General features: G+C 47.9%; 8 protein-coding genes across 8 annotated transcripts; 4 read left to right on the plus strand and 4 right to left on the minus strand.

The window, feature by feature from the left end:
- Positions 1-656: 656 nt before the first annotated feature.
- Positions 657-890, plus strand: LTR84_000458 (uncharacterized protein; the record flags this gene model as incomplete). Its single annotated transcript, XM_064844088.1, has 1 exon — positions 657-890. The coding sequence occupies one exon, from the start codon at positions 657-659 to the stop codon at positions 888-890; it is 234 nt and encodes a 77-aa protein (XP_064711948.1).
- Positions 891-1,187: 297 nt separating this feature from the next.
- Positions 1,188-1,658, plus strand: LTR84_000459 (uncharacterized protein; the record flags this gene model as incomplete). The annotated part of the gene is made up of 1 exon (XM_064844089.1): positions 1,188-1,658. One exon carries the CDS (start codon positions 1,188-1,190, stop codon positions 1,656-1,658), a length of 471 nt encoding a protein of 156 aa, XP_064711949.1.
- A 537-nt stretch (positions 1,659-2,195) lies between these two features.
- LTR84_000460 (uncharacterized protein) lies at positions 2,196-2,897 on the minus strand (the record flags this gene model as incomplete). Its single annotated transcript, XM_064844090.1, has 1 exon — positions 2,196-2,897. One exon carries the CDS (start codon positions 2,895-2,897, stop codon positions 2,196-2,198), a length of 702 nt encoding a protein of 233 aa, XP_064711950.1.
- A 678-nt stretch (positions 2,898-3,575) lies between these two features.
- LTR84_000461 (uncharacterized protein) lies at positions 3,576-5,586 on the minus strand (the record flags this gene model as incomplete). The annotated part of the gene is made up of 5 exons (XM_064844091.1): positions 3,576-4,679; positions 4,728-4,774; positions 4,830-4,929; positions 5,028-5,202; positions 5,264-5,586. 5 exons carry the CDS (start codon positions 5,584-5,586, stop codon positions 3,576-3,578), a joined length of 1,749 nt encoding a protein of 582 aa, XP_064711951.1.
- A 404-nt stretch (positions 5,587-5,990) lies between these two features.
- Positions 5,991-10,392, minus strand: LTR84_000462 (uncharacterized protein; the record flags this gene model as incomplete). Its single annotated transcript, XM_064844092.1, has 10 exons — positions 5,991-7,392; positions 8,194-8,339; positions 8,393-8,509; positions 8,567-9,190; positions 9,240-9,340; positions 9,413-9,512; positions 9,567-9,673; positions 9,734-9,780; positions 9,830-9,973; positions 10,022-10,392. 10 exons carry the CDS (start codon positions 10,390-10,392, stop codon positions 5,991-5,993), a joined length of 3,159 nt encoding a protein of 1,052 aa, XP_064711952.1.
- A 2,206-nt stretch (positions 10,393-12,598) lies between these two features.
- Positions 12,599-13,540, plus strand: LTR84_000463 (uncharacterized protein; the record flags this gene model as incomplete). Its single annotated transcript, XM_064844093.1, has 4 exons — positions 12,599-12,822; positions 12,873-13,123; positions 13,185-13,226; positions 13,284-13,540. 4 exons carry the CDS (start codon positions 12,599-12,601, stop codon positions 13,538-13,540), a joined length of 774 nt encoding a protein of 257 aa, XP_064711953.1.
- A 155-nt stretch (positions 13,541-13,695) lies between these two features.
- On the minus strand, positions 13,696-15,840 carry LTR84_000464 (uncharacterized protein; the record flags this gene model as incomplete). The annotated part of the gene is made up of 5 exons (XM_064844094.1): positions 13,696-14,255; positions 14,319-14,577; positions 14,647-15,013; positions 15,082-15,323; positions 15,427-15,840. 5 exons carry the CDS (start codon positions 15,838-15,840, stop codon positions 13,696-13,698), a joined length of 1,842 nt encoding a protein of 613 aa, XP_064711954.1.
- A 768-nt stretch (positions 15,841-16,608) lies between these two features.
- On the plus strand, positions 16,609-18,024 carry LTR84_000465 (uncharacterized protein; the record flags this gene model as incomplete). The annotated part of the gene is made up of 8 exons (XM_064844095.1): positions 16,609-16,705; positions 16,791-16,839; positions 16,894-16,959; positions 17,094-17,200; positions 17,269-17,441; positions 17,528-17,634; positions 17,702-17,829; positions 17,882-18,024. The coding sequence occupies 8 exons, from the start codon at positions 16,609-16,611 to the stop codon at positions 18,022-18,024; spliced, it is 870 nt and encodes a 289-aa protein (XP_064711955.1).
- Positions 18,025-18,117: the final 93 nt, after the last annotated feature.

Raw genomic sequence — 18,117 nt, forward strand, 5'->3', positions numbered from 1 at the left:
AATCAGGCAACACTGGCGTCTGACAGGTTTCTACTCGAGTATTTCGCCATTTTGCACACAAAATCGATGTCTGACTAAAAACCAGGATAAATAAAGTGCTTGCATGGTGGCTTTTCCACAGGGACATCTCACACATCTTCAACAGGCGAGTAGCTAAAAACGCGTCAACAACCATACAGGCGCACGAACATGAGACGTTGAATCATATATCCATGGTGGATCGACATTGTTCTGTGTGATGGGATTCTACGCCCGGGTCAATCATGGCCTAGATCTGTACACAACCATCACTCACAGCGGTTGACACCTGGGCATTCCGAATCTCGCGCGAGAAGTGTTCCAGCTTACATTTCCAGAATGGCCACAATCTCTGTCAAGGTTCTTCTTCTCCGCACAGGCTCTCTCCGTCCGCAGTCTGAAGTCTGAAATGTGGTCAAAGGTCTTCACGGACCCTGGTGCCTTTGTTGCCTTTGAACCACAACGGATCGATGAATTGTCTCCGGAAATAGGTACAGACTTTGTTCTTTCATGTGAGCGATTTCGACAGCATCCTGTTTTTCCTTTAAGCCAAATTCCATCGTCTTGTACCTGCTTGTGCATACCAGCTCGATCTTACCTTCGTGCACACCAAGCGACAGCCATCATCTTACCCAGACATGTCTTCCCAAAACCGTGCCAGAAAACCTGAAATGGCCCCGATCGCCTGGGTGTTCATTGCAATCTTCTCAAGCGTTCTGATCATCGTTGCTCTCGTATATCTCTACGGCCTGAGATTGAGACATGATAAGAAGAAGGCTCAACGGAGAGCCGAGAACGACGAAGTCTTTGGGAGTATCACAGCAAATACAATCAGCGCAAGAAAAAGTTTCGATCATCATCAACATGCTTGATTGAGTATGACCTTGAGTCTAGCTCAATACTTCGTCCAAGCTCAAATCCCTGCAATCGAACATCAATCCCTTTGTTTTCTCCTTCCGGTTTGGTACACCACCAGTCTGGTGAAGGAAAGCATTCTTTGTCCTAATCGCAAATGCTAAACATATCCAGACCCGGGCCTTTCCATTCTATCACGACCACCCTTGCACTATTTACTTACGTCCCGCCTTCCCTTTCTTTATACTCAGCCATTCTCTTGCGTGCGAACTTGACTTGCAAGTCTCAATACTTTTAACCCTCTTTGGTCTGTCATGATTCCAACCACAGCTCTGATAGTCCTCATCACCGTCGCCGCAGTATGTACCATCACGCTGTTGGTCGCCGTATGGCACACAATATCAACAAAGCGGAGTCCTCCCGAGGCCTTCACGCACGAAGAAGACAAGATCGAACTCGCATCAACTGACAGCAGCGGCCCTCTAACGATAGTCCCACCAGCACGCTCACCTAATCCCGAAGCAGAATCTCCGCCACCGCTCTCTGCGGGCAGTGACATAGCCGCTAAGTTCCCGAAGCCGCCGAAGCCACCGAAGACCTTATCCGCGCAGCAAAAGGCTTCAAAAGAGCGAGACAGCATGCACGAAATTCTAGATCTCTATGGTAACGACGACAAGAAAAATGCTCCCCCCACGACGCCGGTACGGAAGCGGAGCACGACGTTCGCAGATGCGAAGTCTAAATGGGCATATTTTGGAAGACACGAGGATTACTATGTTACTTGAGAGAATGCCCGAGGCCTACTAACAGTGGATGGGAGAGTAGTATCTGTGCTACCATTTATTGAGTTCGATGATATTTGCTCAGATATTTGCTGAGATATACATGTGGTCCTTGTCGGCCGCAAACTAGCCATATATCAATCATTTCCCGAGTTGCCATAATAACTGCACATTTCAATGAGCGCAATGGCATTCCTCCAAGCAAATGAAGTTGAGGAAAGCTGGTATAAAATAGGTTTGGACAGGAACAAAGAGGGAAAGGATGTCTAACTGAAAAGATTGAGCAGGGGATAGTAGGTGTAATGGAACGAACAGCTTGGGCATTTTCAGACCTTTCGTTTTTGGTACAACTCAATCAATTAGGCTCAAAGACTAGTCGTCAATGAATGAGTTCGCATGCACGAGATGCAATAAACTTGTCTAGTTTTAGTTTCAGGGCTCATTAATCGTGTAGGAAGATAATCTTCTCAACAAAATGGTAACGGTGTCCGATCGAGATGACGTTTCAAACATTGAGAATAATGAGGCTGGCTTACCGGGTTAGATCCAACCAGGCGGCGCCTTGGTGTGACTGTGGAAGTCGACCTCCTCGAGGCTGGCATCGTCAATGTGTGCGACCTTGCTACGCACTCGGTCCGGGTTGCCGACGCCGGCGCGGCCGCGGCTAACAAATTGGACGGCGGTGCCCTCTTCTTCAATCTTGCTCTTGACGCTCTTCCTCGGCTTCGGTGCGTCTGGCAGCACAATGGCTTCAGGCTGCTGGAATGGTGTCAGTAGGCGGCTTTCTGCTTGAGCAAAGGGATACTGGGTGTGAGCTGCTGGAGGAAGGGGAGGAGTGACTGGTCGCGTAGCTCCCGCGAAATAGAGGGTTTCGAATTGAGTGTGTCGGCCTTCCTTAAGAGCCTCTTCCTCTCGTTGCAGCTCCTGCAGGAACGACTTCGGTGCTTCGTATGTCCCATCTGCCTTGAGAGCCGGACGCTCGAAATAGCCTGACTCATTGCGGTAGACCATTGGTAGTGTCTTTTTGGGCTGAGCAACCACTGGCAATTGAGGCTTGTTGGCTGCCATTTCGGCCCAGTACTCCGCGTTGCCTTCTTCAGCTTTATTCTGTGCTCGATGCTTCCTGCTGCGTCGGAATTTGACGATGATGATGTACATGCAGGGGACGAAGAGGAGGGCGACGCCCAAGAAGATGAAAAGTGCAATGGCTGACTTACTGGTGGCGGACTCGTTTCCGATCATGGTGAGTTACTTTGAATAGGGGTTCGTTCTGTGGAATGTTGGTGTACTCGGCGTTCAATGTCTTGTGATGAAGTATGCTAAGCTTTAATCTGTTGAAATTGTAAAGATTTTGGTATTAGTCGGCATGAAGAACGAAGCCAATGGCGCAGCTTAAGTATCGACGGAAGATCTTGCTACCAGGTCATTGTCTATCATTCCTGTGTCGCTTTGTTCCAGCAGTCCTTGCCCTTGATCTTTTTCTTAACATGCTACAACCAACCTTTGTCATCGGCTTTGCCAGATGAAAGAACCACGGCATGGATTTTCATTGAAGGTCTATCTCTTTGTTAGATATTGCGCAGCTCTTTTGGGCAATGTTGGTTCCATATCTCGGCAAAGGACGATGCAGAACGACTGACTACACGTATAGCAGTGCTTTAGCAATGCTTTGATTCTGCTCCGCTTTCTGACGAAGGAACATCGATGTCGAAATGTGGTGCTACGGACTATCTACATGAATGCTAATGGGAAATTAAATTACTTTTTTAACCACATCCCGCCTTTCGCACTGCATTGGGCCCCCTAATTCCTTCCGCCTTGCCGCTCAAAGGGCACATGTGTTTGCCCCCTGTTCTCTTCTGAAAAAATCCCCATGAGCTTCAGATATTTCACCATAAGTTAGACTATATTGTGCAATGCTCAATTCCCCTCTAAATTCCTTTCTGTATCTTCCACTCCCTTCTTCTCCTTGACATCTTCCAAACCATACTCGGTGTCAAGTTCCGTCCTTAGTTTGATCTGCTTTTCCAAAAACACCAGAAGAAAGCTAACCGCCGAGAGGGCGACAGCGAGTTGCCAGACCAGCTTTAAAGCTCTCGAGTACACTTCGACCAATTGATCTTCGGTCTCTTTCCCAAATGACTGGATGAATTGCTTCGAAGCATACTGGTAGGCATGACCAGCCGACAGCATTTGACGAACTGACGGGTCATCTATCATATGAGATAATTGGTCGAAACGATTGTTGAAGATTGCGGCGGGGATTGCCACCCCCCAGATACTTCCGAACGAACGGATGAATGACCAGGTTGCTGTCGCTGCCGCCTGGTCGCTTTCTTGAAGACCTGCTTGGCATGCCGGGAGAAGAGTGTTGAGAACAAATCCCGAGCCACCAGCGGCAATCATTTGAAAAACGACCCATTCTGCAGTTGGTGTATATTGATCTTGCATGGTCATCAAACCCAACCCAAGGGTACAGACACCGAAGCCAAAGAGGTGAAGTGGTTTATATTTTCCAAATTTGCTCAGAAGGAGAACAGCCACAATCGCTGCTGGGAGAGCGATGACGATCATTGGCAGGAATTGAACACCAGCCCTCGAAGGACTGGATAATAAAACTGCTTGGAAGTAAACCGGTAGGAAGAAGAATAGCCAGTACAAAAGTGCAGCATTCAGGAAGGTAACAATAAAGATGGTCAATGATGTCCTGTTACCGAAAAGGCGAGGAGGTACGACAGGTTCCTTGACCCAGGAGAGAGCCTCAAATACCATGAATAGTATGAGCCCTGCGAGCCCCAAGATGAGAGATAGCAGAATGCTCCAGTGACTCCACGGGTATCTCGTCCCCGCATATGTCAGGGCATAGAGGATTGACACTGTAGATCCGATCAGGATGATGTTGCCCACATAGTCAATGCGTTTGATCTTCTCGACGAATGTCATCTCTTTATTGTACTTGACATTGAGGAATACAAAAATCAACACCATGGCCACGCCGCCCACAGGGAGATTTAGATAGAAAACCTATGGTGCAAATGTCAGCACCGTTTGACTTTGGTTAGGTCAACTCACCCATCTCCAAGTGGTGGTATCCACGATTCGGCCTCCAACATATGGCCCTATCCGTCGTTTGTCAATATTCCGAGGGTGATATATGACAGTGTGCCAACTTACCGACTGCCAAGCCAATGAAGTAAACAGTCAGGACTATAGCTATGTAGTTGCCCCTTTCCTTCAGAGGAACGAGGTCGGAGATGATCACATCAATAATCATCTACAGTCTTCGCATTAGCCGAAGCAGGCACGGGATGGGAGCTTGTCTTGCTCAGAGTGTAACTCCAAGTTGCCTCATTCAAGCTGAAGGGACCTTACATTGATGCCTCCTGCGCCCATGCCTTGCACAGCCCTGCCACCAATAAGCATCGCGCCAGACTCTGCGCCACCGCAGATACCGCTTCCCAGGGTAAAAAGGGCAACGATAATGAGCGTAATCTTACGCCTGCCAAAAATGTTGGCAAGCTGGCCAAACAAAGGCTGAACCGCAGCACTGAATGAGTTGTCAGACATTTTGATGAGCGTTCTTTCTGTAGACCCGAGGCGTCACTCACCCAGTCAAGAAGAACACATTGGTGATCCAGATGTAGTTCTCTCCAATGGCAAGGTCATCAAGTATGACAGGCAGAGAGGTGACAACCACTGTGTTCTCCAGTGAGGACAAGATTCCAATGACTGTCAACGTCGAGATGATTGTCCAGAAGCGCCAGTCTCGCTGGAAGGGCTCGGCAGGTTTCTTTTCCACTTCCTGGTCCACATTATCAATTCTATCTTCCTTCTCGTTTCCTGGACCAGTAAACTTTTGGTTTTCTAAGTGCTCTTCGTTCGTAGTAGTATCGGTGGGATGATGCGGCTGTTCGCCATCACTGGTCCCCATTGTGGAGGGCTAAATCCGTATGCTGATATTGGCGATGGGAGGTCACTGCCGCAAGTTAAGTATTTTGACATCTCGAGTACGGGAAGCCAGGTTCATTTAATAGTGAGCTTTGCAAAAGCCCTTGTGTGGCAGGAAACCATCCCATCCGATTATATCAATCTCGCTCTTGGGGTAATCTGACGCTCCTCCCTGAGTGGGAAACCTCGGAAGGTTTTGCGCCTTACGAGGCGATACAAAACCTTCCGAAAGTTCCAGCCCAAAGCACATCATTGTCTGCACATACCTTCCGACAAGGCCCTCGATTTGAAATCGAGCTATCAGGCCTTCTTAATTAGATTGATCCACTGAGCATGTTTGCTTAAGAATGGCCAGAATTAAAAAAAACTCTCCGAAGAGTGTTCAAATCACCCTGCAAGCTCCATCCCTGCATCAAATGTTGCTCCAGTAGTGTCCACTTGGAACGTCGTTTCCTCAAGCTGAAGACAAACATGTCCTCTACACAAATCACGGATTCGTCCAGCCAGGCTTTTGAGGGACTGTCGACCGATAGCACCGCTCTTACTCGTATGAATTAATCGTTCTGCTGTAGCTGCTTCTTGCTTCAACATCGTCTTTAGAAGCTCCATATGCCCGCTGGAGGTGGTGGATGCGCCCGTACGCTCTGCTGCTGCAACGGCAGTGATGCCCTTTTCAGCACGCCAGAGTAAATCTAAAGCCACATGCATGAACACTGATATCTGCATCGAACGATGCATGCTGAATGAGAATCCACCCAGATCGAGGTTAGGAATCAAAGGTGGCAGAGATTTGTATGATGGCACAGCATCATGTTCGGACAAAGCTTCCAAGCACGACAGTATCCTGTAGAATGCCATTCTCAGCAACCGCACCAAGGAAACGTAGCAAGTAGTGAGTGCCAGAATTGTAGGGTAATCAATAAGTGGACCCCCTGAAGAAGTGTCACCTCGACTTGTCTGTTCTGTAGCACTAGGCAGATCGTGGTCGGTCCAGCAATGGCCCGTGTCACTCGTCCCTTCCGGAAGCGATCGTTTGTCGAATTCAATATCCGAACAGTCGGACTTTGCATCCTCTTCAGAAGTATCTAGATATGGCGTCAGTCGAGGTGCGGTCGTAATCGGAGTAAACATGAGAAACGAGCCAACGATGCTCGTAAATTCCTGCAAGGCACCGAGTATAGCTTTGATATCAAGGTTGCTCTCTGGATGGTGTGAATGTAGCGACGAATGTTGTGCTGGCAAGGTACGTTCCATCAATGGGCTATTTCCACAACAATCGCCGTAGACAAGCTTATCAATCACAGCCAAATGCTGGAGAAGGACCGAGTTAAGGGCAGCAAGTTTCTTCAGATGATATGACTTGTCTCGATTCATAAAAATGTGCGGCTGGATGCCTTTCTTCAACCATACTTCACTCAGACTACCAGCGGAAAAATCCAGTTCCAGCATAGATATCTCGGGTTGGAAATCAAGACCAGTTCCATAAGAGCTAGAAGTCGGGTGTTCTTTGTCGATTGCCAGAAATGTGTCTCCAAAAGCGAGACTCTCAAGTGGTAGGTTTGTAAAAATTGAACTTCCAAAAGTATCAAACCCAGTTGATGGCTTTTCGGTGTGCGTGGGTAGCGTTGGGAATGTTGTGGTAGTTGTTGAATCCAAGGTATCAACGCCCGATATGCTAGACAATGGTTCGGATCTTGCAGGTTCGAGCTCCGACAGATGAGTTGGCTTCCTTGACTTGACTTGCTGTCGTAATTGTTGGCGAGATGGTCTTCCTGAAGGCCGTGGCGCACTAGTTACACAATCGTATTTTGATTTCAAACACCGTGTGCATTTGCCAGCATCATTTGGACTTGAAGACTGGTCACATCTGAGTTTTTGACTTCGGCACCTGTCGCATGCAGATCGCACTTTTGGATCTGTGACCCGACCGCTGAATTCCTGATCATTTGTCATGGCTCCGACGGATGTGAGCTTGAAGTTTGGTGCCTCGATCCAAGATTCAATTTAGCTTTGCTGGATTCTTCGTAGATGCGGATACGGTGATCAAACAGTATGGTTTGGATAGCTTGTCAGGAAGGGAGGAAGGGGATAAGATAGGCGCCTAAGGCGTGCATCAAGCTAGTTGAGGTCTTAATTGGTAGGTATCCGTACCTAGGTAGGTAAGTAGGTAGCTAATTGATAATTGCCCGACCGCCCCCTATCCTAACCCCGAGGATCCCGTGCTTGGGCCCAAGAGCCTTTAGGTGTTCAACAGCGCCAAGCAATGGTCAGCACGCGACTTCTTTGTGCCTAACGAGACAAGTCGTGCTCTGTTGTCAACCTTAAGATTATCCATTGAAACATGAAGAAGCTATAGAATAACGCCATTGAGTTTGTATAAAGAGACTTATGAGAAGCATCCATTTACAGCTCTCCAGGACTGGACGGGCGGGCTGGGTGTTGGTCTTGAAAGCAATCTTTCCAATAACGTCTCCAGTGTTTCGACATGTTCCATCAACAGCTGCTCGCTCTTCAGAGTCACTGACATTCTCCGTATCTGCATATATACAGGGTTTCGACTCTGCAGTGACTTCATGCAGAGGTTGCCTACCGAGTGAAATGCCCGAGCAGCAGGATCTGACAGTCCTGTAACTGCTCCTGAGTTTTTACATTCGTGAATGTGAATGGAGCATCCTTTAAGTCAACATGCTCTGGTAAAGGTTCGGTATAGTTGGCATGAACATGCCATTCGTCATTCTGGTACTGTCAGAAGACCCACGAACGAGCATTTCTTTTTTAGCTATACTCACTGTATGGACATCAATAACCACACAATCAGTCCTAGATTCCTGCTTCAAGACGCGGAAATCTCGAGGCGGGATCTTGTCACCCGGTTTGTTTGCAGAATGGATAAGTTGCATAATAGTCTAAACGTAGTTGAGTAAGTGCCCATGAAATATGAGAAACTCATTCGGCAGGCTCACCTTTCGAAAATCTGGTCTCCTACTATGACGATGCTGAATCTGTCGGTGGTACGCACCACGAGGGCCATCGTCACGGGCCCTTTGCTGTGTTCCATCCCTGTGCCGGCTTCCACTCCTGCCGCGCCCTCCTTGGTCAGTTTGAGGTTGACTGTGATCCCGTGTATCATTACCACGGCCCTGCGGACTGTGACCAGCGCCATCAACATGACGCTCTCCGTTCTGATTGTCATGACCGCGCGTCAACATCCTTTTAGAGCTGGCTTTGACGGCTCGATTGCGATCGAGACCTAAGGTTACAGTCTTGATGGCGGTCTGTGGAAACGTTGTTGAATTATCTGCGGTTTCACCTATTGTGTCAACAGCATCAACCGCTAGGGGGGAGTCTTCGGTTACACCTCGCACAGTAGCCAATGGGTCTTGAGCAGAAGTTTGGGCTACCACCGCAGAGGCTGTAAGGCTATCTGATACTGCCGCATGTGGATCCACAGCTTGAGTCGTATCTTTCGTCGCAGCAGCAACGGCTTCTGGAGCGGATTGAGTGACGCTAGGAGGGAGTACAGTCACATCTGGATCTTCCTGAGTCCAAGATCCGCCCTCACGGTCAGTGTCCAAGAGTGACAAGTCCTATGAGCAAGAGTGTCAGATAATTACCGTCTCCATATTTAGTACTCACTGATATGATTCTCGAGCGAGATAGTTCCAGAATACGTTGATTGAATTTGCCATTTGTCCATTCATCAAAGGTAGCTATAGCAGGTTTCTTCAGGTAGAGCCCTGTTTGGAGTCAATCGATGAAACTGTTGACACAGAAGCTTGAGGCTTCTTTGAGGCTTCTACATGACTTACTCAGGGTTCCGACGAAGGTCTGATACAAGCGTGCTTGCTCTAGCGTTTGCCTTGCGTCGACTCGAGCAAATGCAAGTTTGGCGATGATTTTGCCATACTCCTATTCCTTGTCAGTGATGATGGATTGTTTGGATCGAGAACGCGATCGACTTGCCTCCCTTTCCTTAGAGGCATCTATGATGGCCATGATCGCGACAGCAACCGCAATCATAGCCATCACTGCTCCAACCACTTCAATGGCAGTACCTGCAGTTGCTGCCGCTATGATTCAACATATCACAAGTGCCCCAGCGACCACACCAGCTGAAATTGTAATCAAACCAGTGACGGTCAGTATCAGTTTTTCGATACTGACATCGCGGGAGAGACTGAAGGCTTTAGTTGTTCTGAATGGTACGAGGTTTGACATTGCCATACTGTTTAGTCAAGTCCTTCCATTGCTGGGAAGCCTCTGGCGGCAAGGAAGAGTCAATTTTCGCTTCAAGATCGGAAAGAGTCGAAAGGCCCTGTTCTTTCAACATTCTAGCCAGCCCGGGGGCAAGTTCCGCAAGAGATTTATTTCTGAGTCACTGTTAACTGTGGACAATTGACAGGAGCAATAGTGCAAACATGTCCGCAGTGATGGTATCCAACTCAGCCTTCATCGAATCGATGTCATCTTTGAGCTGCTGTGCTCGAGCACATCGTTTTGGATTATCAGGATAGAATAGATCCCCGATACTATTTCCCACATGCTCGGCACCTTCTGTGATATTCTTCGACACATTGTCGAACTCCTTACTCGCATCATCTTTGATTTCTTGTGCTTTGACTTCAACTTCTTTGAGCCCATGTTCTACTGCAGCACTAGCATCTGCAGCAGCAGCTACCACAGCTTTACCAACACCTTCTCGAGTCCCAATGACAACTTTACCAACGACGTCTGCAGTATCAACAACAGCAGCGACTGCTTCTGAGACAACACTTTGTACGCCTCCCATACTTTGAGGGAACTGAATTAGCCACAAGAATGTTAGACCGGAAACAATATTCAGAATTCCTCTATGGTTGTATATTGTCCCGACTCAGAGCACTTACCCATGCTTAAAAGCCCTGCGCAGAAATTAGCCACACATCTACCTAACACGACCGACTATCTTGCTTGCCAGGAAGGCATACCCTGTGAAGCTGAGAAATGACTACACCATTCCAATGATGAAATTAAGGTTGATGCCTCCGACTTTCAACCTTGGGATGCATCACCCTTGCTCAGCCGTCCTCAAACCCCAGGTGGACAATAAGTGGAAAGCATGGCGGTAAGCATCGGCGCGCTCGAACAAACAATTCGAGACATAAAAGGGCATATAGCTCCATCCAGATAAATAAACTCTTTTTGAGGCTGCAACCTTGTAATGCATGATCAGCTGGACAAAGGAAAGTCACATCAAGAACTATGCAGCCGTTGAGCAAGAGATCTGGTCACCGTTCTGCAGTTCGGGTCACCAAGCCAAAGAGCTTCTCACAGGACCTGATCGTAGCAGATATGGAGGTAGAGGACAACAAGGCATCTCCCGGCTTAAAAACTTCGTAAAATCCGATAAATCGTTCACCCAAGGGTCCAACCTTCCTTGACATGCGGGTGGATTGCAGTAACTAATGTCGACCACTGCTTATGCGGACAAAGTTATCCCGGAGGTCTCATGCACCCGCGGGCCCTCTGAGCTGACCTTATTTGCAACCTCCGTTCACACTTCGTTTGATCTCGCTGGAACACTTTCCGGTGACTCAGCGCGCATACATGTCGATTATATTTCCATATCGCATGCAGGGAGAACTTAATCATATACCTGTGCACTTTTTGAGGGCGCCTTTTCATGAAGCGCGTAGTTTGGAGCCGGGGGTAAGAAATGAGCTCGCGGAAAAGAAATGCAGCATAAGCTCCAGCTGAATTTTAGCGCAAATCGGAAGATGAAGCGTCATACACGAGACTACCTAGATCCTCGCTTTGATTGGTAAGACACGCGATATCCTTGTCGGACGATCTCCCATTCATCGCGATCCAGATGAGGCTATGCCAGAAAAGTTCTACATTCATGCACCAGAATGAGACTCGCATGACAGAAGATGTCTGTGGCACCCCAACTTGAGACCCGGTGCCACCGTCGACGGTCACATCAGCGAGGATTGCTCTTTGGATCTCTCGTTCTAAGCAAACGAAAGCAGACATGCACCTATTTCTCTCGACCCTTTCTGGCAGAAAATCAGCTTCGAAGGTTCAACTGATAGCCAATGTCCATCAAGCACAAGCCACTGAATGCTTCAATTGGTAGACCGTGATAAGTGTCTCTTTTACACCAATTATTACGTTGCTTCCGCAGATCACTCACTTGGCCCCACGAGTTGAATACGCTTTTACGTGGTTCTGTTTGGTCCGTAGCGCAAGCCGAACCTTCAGCAAAGGCAATGATACCACGACCATCGACTCTATTCTCGGGAGTAGGATCGTGCTCGCTGTTGGGACGCTGAGAGGAGACTTCGTACCCAGGCCGTCAAAATATGCGTCGGCTGAGGTTAACCAACTTGAAGATCTCAAAGAAAAGGCAGAAGTCTGGGATAGGCTGGCTAACCATGAGCTGAGTTTTCCACTATCTCTAGCAACCCACCTAAAAGTAGACCATTCCCATGGTCGCCATCTAGTTGGGACCTCGATATTTGGGAGTTTCCTGACGCCGGTCGTCGACGCCACGAAAGCGATTCGTTCGACATTCGCACACTACCAGGTTTCTGTGCCGGTAGTGCCGTCCTCCAAAGCTCTTGAAATAAGATTCAGACAAATTCCTAGGCTGGTACTGTCGACATTGGTCAAGAACGCAGCACCGTCATATAAAGGATGCCACTGAACCCTACTACAATCTTGAAACGCCATACCCTGTGTACCAGGTAGGTCCGGCAGGAGATCTGCTAACCCTACCACTTCAAACTGCATCATGAGTTTCGCTTATCCAGGTAGCTTTCGATAGGAACCTCCAGGCTACCTAGTTGAGCTGACATCACCGCAGACAACGTGAACCGATCTGCTCGAGTTGAGCAGCTTACCATGCAGATAGGAGATATTCAATTGTCCATCAAGCAGATGTTAGAAAACCTTGAGAAAGCTGACCAAGACACTTACGACTGTCAATAGGGGGTCTTACCGATGGTATCAACATGATAAAGGCTGCAGCTAAACTCATCAGCCAGAACTGGTCCAGAGAACTCAAGATCGGCAGCATGGTAGAAAATGGTATGGATCTATCCGAAACTGTCGGATCCTGCTTGTCAGGTCTGAAGATCGCCGGAAAAGTTATGAGCGTGATTGGTGCGCTTGGTGAGGTCGGCACCTTCGCGGCGGATATTGTTCTCGGAGCGAAACAAAAGGAACAGCTTCAAGGGTGAGTTTATTAGGAGAACACAGCTGACCCCAAGTTCTAATACAAATTAGCTTGATCGTGGGTGCTGCCTCCCAGAGACATGTCATGGAGTCTATCTACTGCATGGTCAATGCAGCAGTAAACTTCAAGTCTAGGTTGGCAGGTGTTATTGCTGAGAAACGTCTTTTGACCAGCAAGATCGGGCAACCCCAGAATCGCCTCAAACCTGATGGAGACAAATGGACGCAAGCGGATGTCGACGCTAATGTCAAGGCTGACATTGATGCTTTTGTCCAGGATTATGCCAATGCAAGTCCTCAGCGTACCTTCCTGATGACTTCTGCTAAACCTCATACAGGCTATACAAGACTCCGCTGACCAAGCTAACATTCTTGGAAACCTCGCACTCCTTGATAGCAACCCAGGTACAGAGCGATCACATAGATTTCCCATGCTGCACGTAGCTTACCGATTTTGTCTAGGTTCCAACTCATGGAAGAACGAAGATCCCACCTCAGACCAGATCCAGCAGTATATCAAGGACCATCCACCGCTAGACGACGCTGGAGATGATGTCGGTGTTGCGGGAGAGAAGGTTCAGAAGCCTGTTCCGACGGAGTTAGGTAAGGGTCTTGATCCAGTTTCCGATCCACCCAAGACAGAGGTCGAGAAGTGTAGTGCTTCATCTTGGAATGCGACTACTACTACAGCAGATGCACTGGATGGTGCCGCGACATAGACTTATGAGTCGAGTATAGGGTAAAGTCCTCTTCGCCGGAGATGTTAAGACGATGGCTTATTTGTTTTTATGAAACACACGCTTGTTTCAAAAATCTATGAATTTCAACACTCACATAGTGATCTCGCAAATCTCGGCTCATGTTCTTTCACTCGTTAGTGTTCAATATACCAGGCCAGATCATTTTCGGGATTCATTTCCATCTCCGTAAAACCGTTTCCCATGAATTTGAACCTATTGGCGCTTCGATACTCAATGTCAAAATCTTCCGTTCGAAGTTCACCGCTAATGATGCGTTTATAAAGCATCCCACTGCCACCGAACAATGCTGTCACCCTCCCGTTGATTTCGTTTCGCTTGTACCAGCTCTTACAAGGCGCTGTCCAAACCAGAGACTTGTGAATCTCGTCCCCGTACTTGACAAACTGATCTATCACGTCAGTTTTGGGGCAAAATGATTTGATATCTTCTTCCGCCATTTTTTTAATCCAGCGGATGAAGTAATCACCATTCCAGTGCATCGCCTCGAGCAGAGATCCGTGTCCAGCGACTGCGTTTGGACCTAAGACCGTAAAGTAATTCGGCATCCTGTCAGCGGCGACAGAAAAGTAGCCTTCAGGCTCCTCGCCCCATTTTTGCCTGAGATCGACACCATCTCGACCGATAGTAGGGAACTGGGGTCGAAATGAGACGTCAAATCCCGTTGCACATACCACTTGCATCGAAAATGTCAGCGGAAAGAATTTCATTGACGACAGCTTGTCACTAGTAAACTTACAGACATCCACCTCGTGTACCATGCCATCTGCGGTGTGGACAGCATTCTCTGAGATATGGGTTATTGGGCTTTGCGTAATGTCACAATTCGGCAGGAGAAATGATTCAAGGTAGCCTTCTCCGGGTGTGATACGTCGACAGCCCAGAGACCAATCGGGGATCAGCATCTTGCAGAGTTGAGCGTCATGTCCAAGCCTTTCCGCCATTTGTTCACGAGCTGCTCTCATGGCTTCTTTGTTTGCCTCCGAGTCTTTGATGAACTAGACAGAAGGCTCATTAGATGTCTGGAATGAAGAGGTGGAGGAGGGGCGAGGGACGGGGAGGCAAACCATTCTGAAAGCTCTGTTGGTACGGCCAATCATAGCCTTTCGATGTTCCCTCATGGCATCAGGATTTTCTCGAAAGTTCTTCTTCTCAGCTTCAGTATATTCCGGGTTGTTTCCTGACTTTCCTGATTTGCCGAGATGCTGTGATGGCGGGACACGGTAGTATATCCATGACGGGCCACGGGCGAAATTCATGACCGATGTGCCGGGTAGCTTGGCCATTTGAGGCACTATCTGAACTCCCGATGAGCCATTCCCAATGACTGCAATTCTCTTGTGGGAGTAATCATAGTCCTCGTCCCAGTAGGCTGAATGAACTTGTTTGCCCACGAAGTCGGTAAGTCCAGGAATTTCAGGCCACTTATACACGCTATAAATCCAGTTAGCCCATTTTTCAGTAGACTTCGCAGAAATAACAGATTATAGACAGTTGCTTACTCAAGAACCCCGTGGCCGGATATCAGAACATCTGCCCATTCGTCCCGAGTCTGGCCATTATGTGCCACGGTCACTTTCCATTGACCTCTTGATTCCTCCCAAGTCGCCGCAGTAACCTCTGTGTTCAATTGTACATCTCGATCAAGGTTCCATTTCTTTACAGTTTTGACGATGTATTGATGGATTTCCTGCCCACTGGAATAGAATTTTGTCCACTCTGGATTGGGGTCGAATGGAAATGCCTGTGTCGTGTCGTCATTTTAGCAAAGCTATACATATTTCTTCGAATAGGGACATAAAAACAACGCAACATACATATATATGTGATGGAACATCACATTGTACTCCTGGATACCGGTTAACAAGCCAAGTGCCACCAAAGTCCCCGCGCTTCTCGAATATGGTGTGCTCGACAATTTTGTCCATTTCAGGAAAGCGATGTTGAAACTTGTGAGCCATCAAGAGGCCGGAGAAGCCTGCGCCAACTGTGACTACCCGAAGCTTGCGGGCTGTAAAGGCAAGCCTGTCATCCATTGGAATGGAATATCTGCTTTTATCCGTGAGTGGGCTTTTCTTTTCGACTGTAGTGCCATTCGACAACGGTGCTGTTATTCCACGATGACCGTTAACGTATGGAGTTCCGTCATCGATAGGCAGATTTTTCGTTGGCTGCGGAGCAACGCGCTTGCTGTCTAATTGCTGCTCGACATATGAACCAAAGGCCTCATTCGGCGCCAGCGATTCTTCTGTCAAGGCCATTGTTGGGTTTGAAAGGAGGTTGAAATTGTTGCTGATGTTTCCTAGAACTTTGTGGCAGCGGGTTGTACAGGAGGGATAATACTAACGTTCGACAGAATTGTTATCTTAGCAACAATTCATAAGATGCGGTCCCTTTATTGACCACACGTCTAGACCTGTTCCACTGAGCAATATCAGTGATTTCGAGATCTCCGCATGCAACAAGAAACGTGCTAATGAAGTCGCGCCATGGCGATGTAGTTGCCTTCATAGCCGGATTTCTTCTCATGATAATCGAGTGTTATGCAAAGTGATTGGTCCCTGGAACATTGGGATCTTCAATGGTAGACCGCTGTCGACTTCGGCTCATTCGTACGAGTAGTACCTGATGGCGAATTGGCATTTACCTGGAGAGAATGTGGGGTACCTGCTGCCGAAATGCCGGGGCGAGGGGGCTCATCCACACCTGTGTGATTGGATAATCATTGCCGAATGTCCTGGGAGATCGGGCTTGGATACCACAATCCCCTCTTTCCCAGGTCATCCCAATGCCTTAGCACGTCTGCTGTCCTACCACCCCCTCGACCTACGCAGAAGTGAACGTCATGGCGCCTTTTACCTAATAAAGCAGACAGTGTTTCGAGTCTGGTCGATGTAAACACCGTTCTTCTCAAGCGATATCTGTGAGTGAATTCATCAGCCCTGCTGGAGCCTATCGCACTGCACAACAATAAATTCGACCATATTCGGGGGGAAAGCATTACGAAGGAAAAGACTCCTTAGTTGACCATGTCGCCTCAACGATACAACTACACTGGGCCTGTAGACTGCAGCATCATCCCAGACAAGTCACAGTGCAAAGGGAAAAGCGTGATTGTAACTGGAGGTCTGTGACTGCTCTATCATTGGACCTTTATTTGAAGCTGAATGCCTTTGAATATGGCTTTTCTGACAATATTCGATTCATTTAGGTGCCAACGGCTTGGGAGAAGCATATGTCCGGGCGTTTGTGGACGCAGGGTAGGTTCCACTATTTCCTGACTGGGTATACCCAATATTCTGACAACTTTCGAGGGCTTTTGTTACCTTCTGTGATATCAACAAGGTAAAAGGAGAAGCTGTTGAGTCAGAATTGACCTCGTGAGTATTCCTCGACGCCTTTATTGTCCATCATAAGAGTGCTCTAGAGTCGGTAGTAATTTTGGTTGACTCGAGTTAAGACAGAAAGTATGTTTCGTACAATCTGACACTCGGTCTTGGGAAGATCAAATAAGATTGTTCGAAGCAGCCGTAGCGAAATCCCCTAGCCAAAGCGTGGATATTGTCATTGCGAATGCTGGAGTTGGCAGAGGTTCTGGAGACCCCATGATGCAATTGGAAGGTAAGCTACAGTCTTGTGATATGCTGGAAGTCAATGACCATGTGCTGAGCCAAGTATTGGAAATCTAGATCCCTTTGTGACGCCCACGAAACCAAGCACACATATCATCGACATTAACTTGGTTGGTGCTCTATACACTTTCAAATTGGCCGTGCATTACTTCCGGCGGAGTCCGCAAGACAATGAGCGGGACCGGTGTTTCATCTTTATTGGGAGTCTTGCTGGTTTTGTTGACAATTTAGTATGTGCTTTTGTCATTTTCGGTCTACCCTCAAACATCTTCTTGATCTTGAGCTTTCTGAGCTTGGCTAACCTGTTGCTGTCCAGGGGAGTTGGGAGTATTCGGCCGCGAAGTTTGGCCTTCGGGGTTTCATGAGAGCTGTCCGATGGAATTCGCATAATCAGGGCATTCGAGTTGCTTATGTCGCCCCTTCGTAAGTCTTCATTGATGCTTCGTTATGCTTTTATCAGATTCACGGAAGCTAAAGGAGAGAACCATAGCTATGTCCGGACTGTCATACAGTCCGCCGAGACCTACGAAGGTATGCGGCGAAAAGGGATCGAGTTCGCCACTCCTGAGAGCTGTGTCGCGGCTATAATGAGAATCTCATGTGACAAAGGGATAAATGGTGAAGTTTGCACAGACCAGATCTTCACCCCGAAAACTAATTTCTAGTCCAGGACACTCATTCGTGGTCGTGCCATATTCTGTGGCAAAGGAGGGATTTAAGGATGCGGAGGAAGACGATTGGACTGATGAGAATTATTGGTTGCAGAAGTTCCAGAGGACAGTGGTAAATGTAAGAGGCGACTCATGGGATTGAGCTAGAAACTGCATTTGTACGGAAATCACAAGATCTTCAACTTGACTGGCTCTTTCGGACAGTCTACCAAGACTTCGTATTTGACATGGGCCT

The sequence above is a fragment of the Exophiala bonariae genome, assembly GCF_035927105.1.
Source record: "Exophiala bonariae strain CCFEE 5792 chromosome Unknown scaffold_1, whole genome shotgun sequence".
NCBI classification, from domain to species: Eukaryota; Fungi; Ascomycota; class Eurotiomycetes; order Chaetothyriales; family Herpotrichiellaceae; genus Exophiala; species Exophiala bonariae.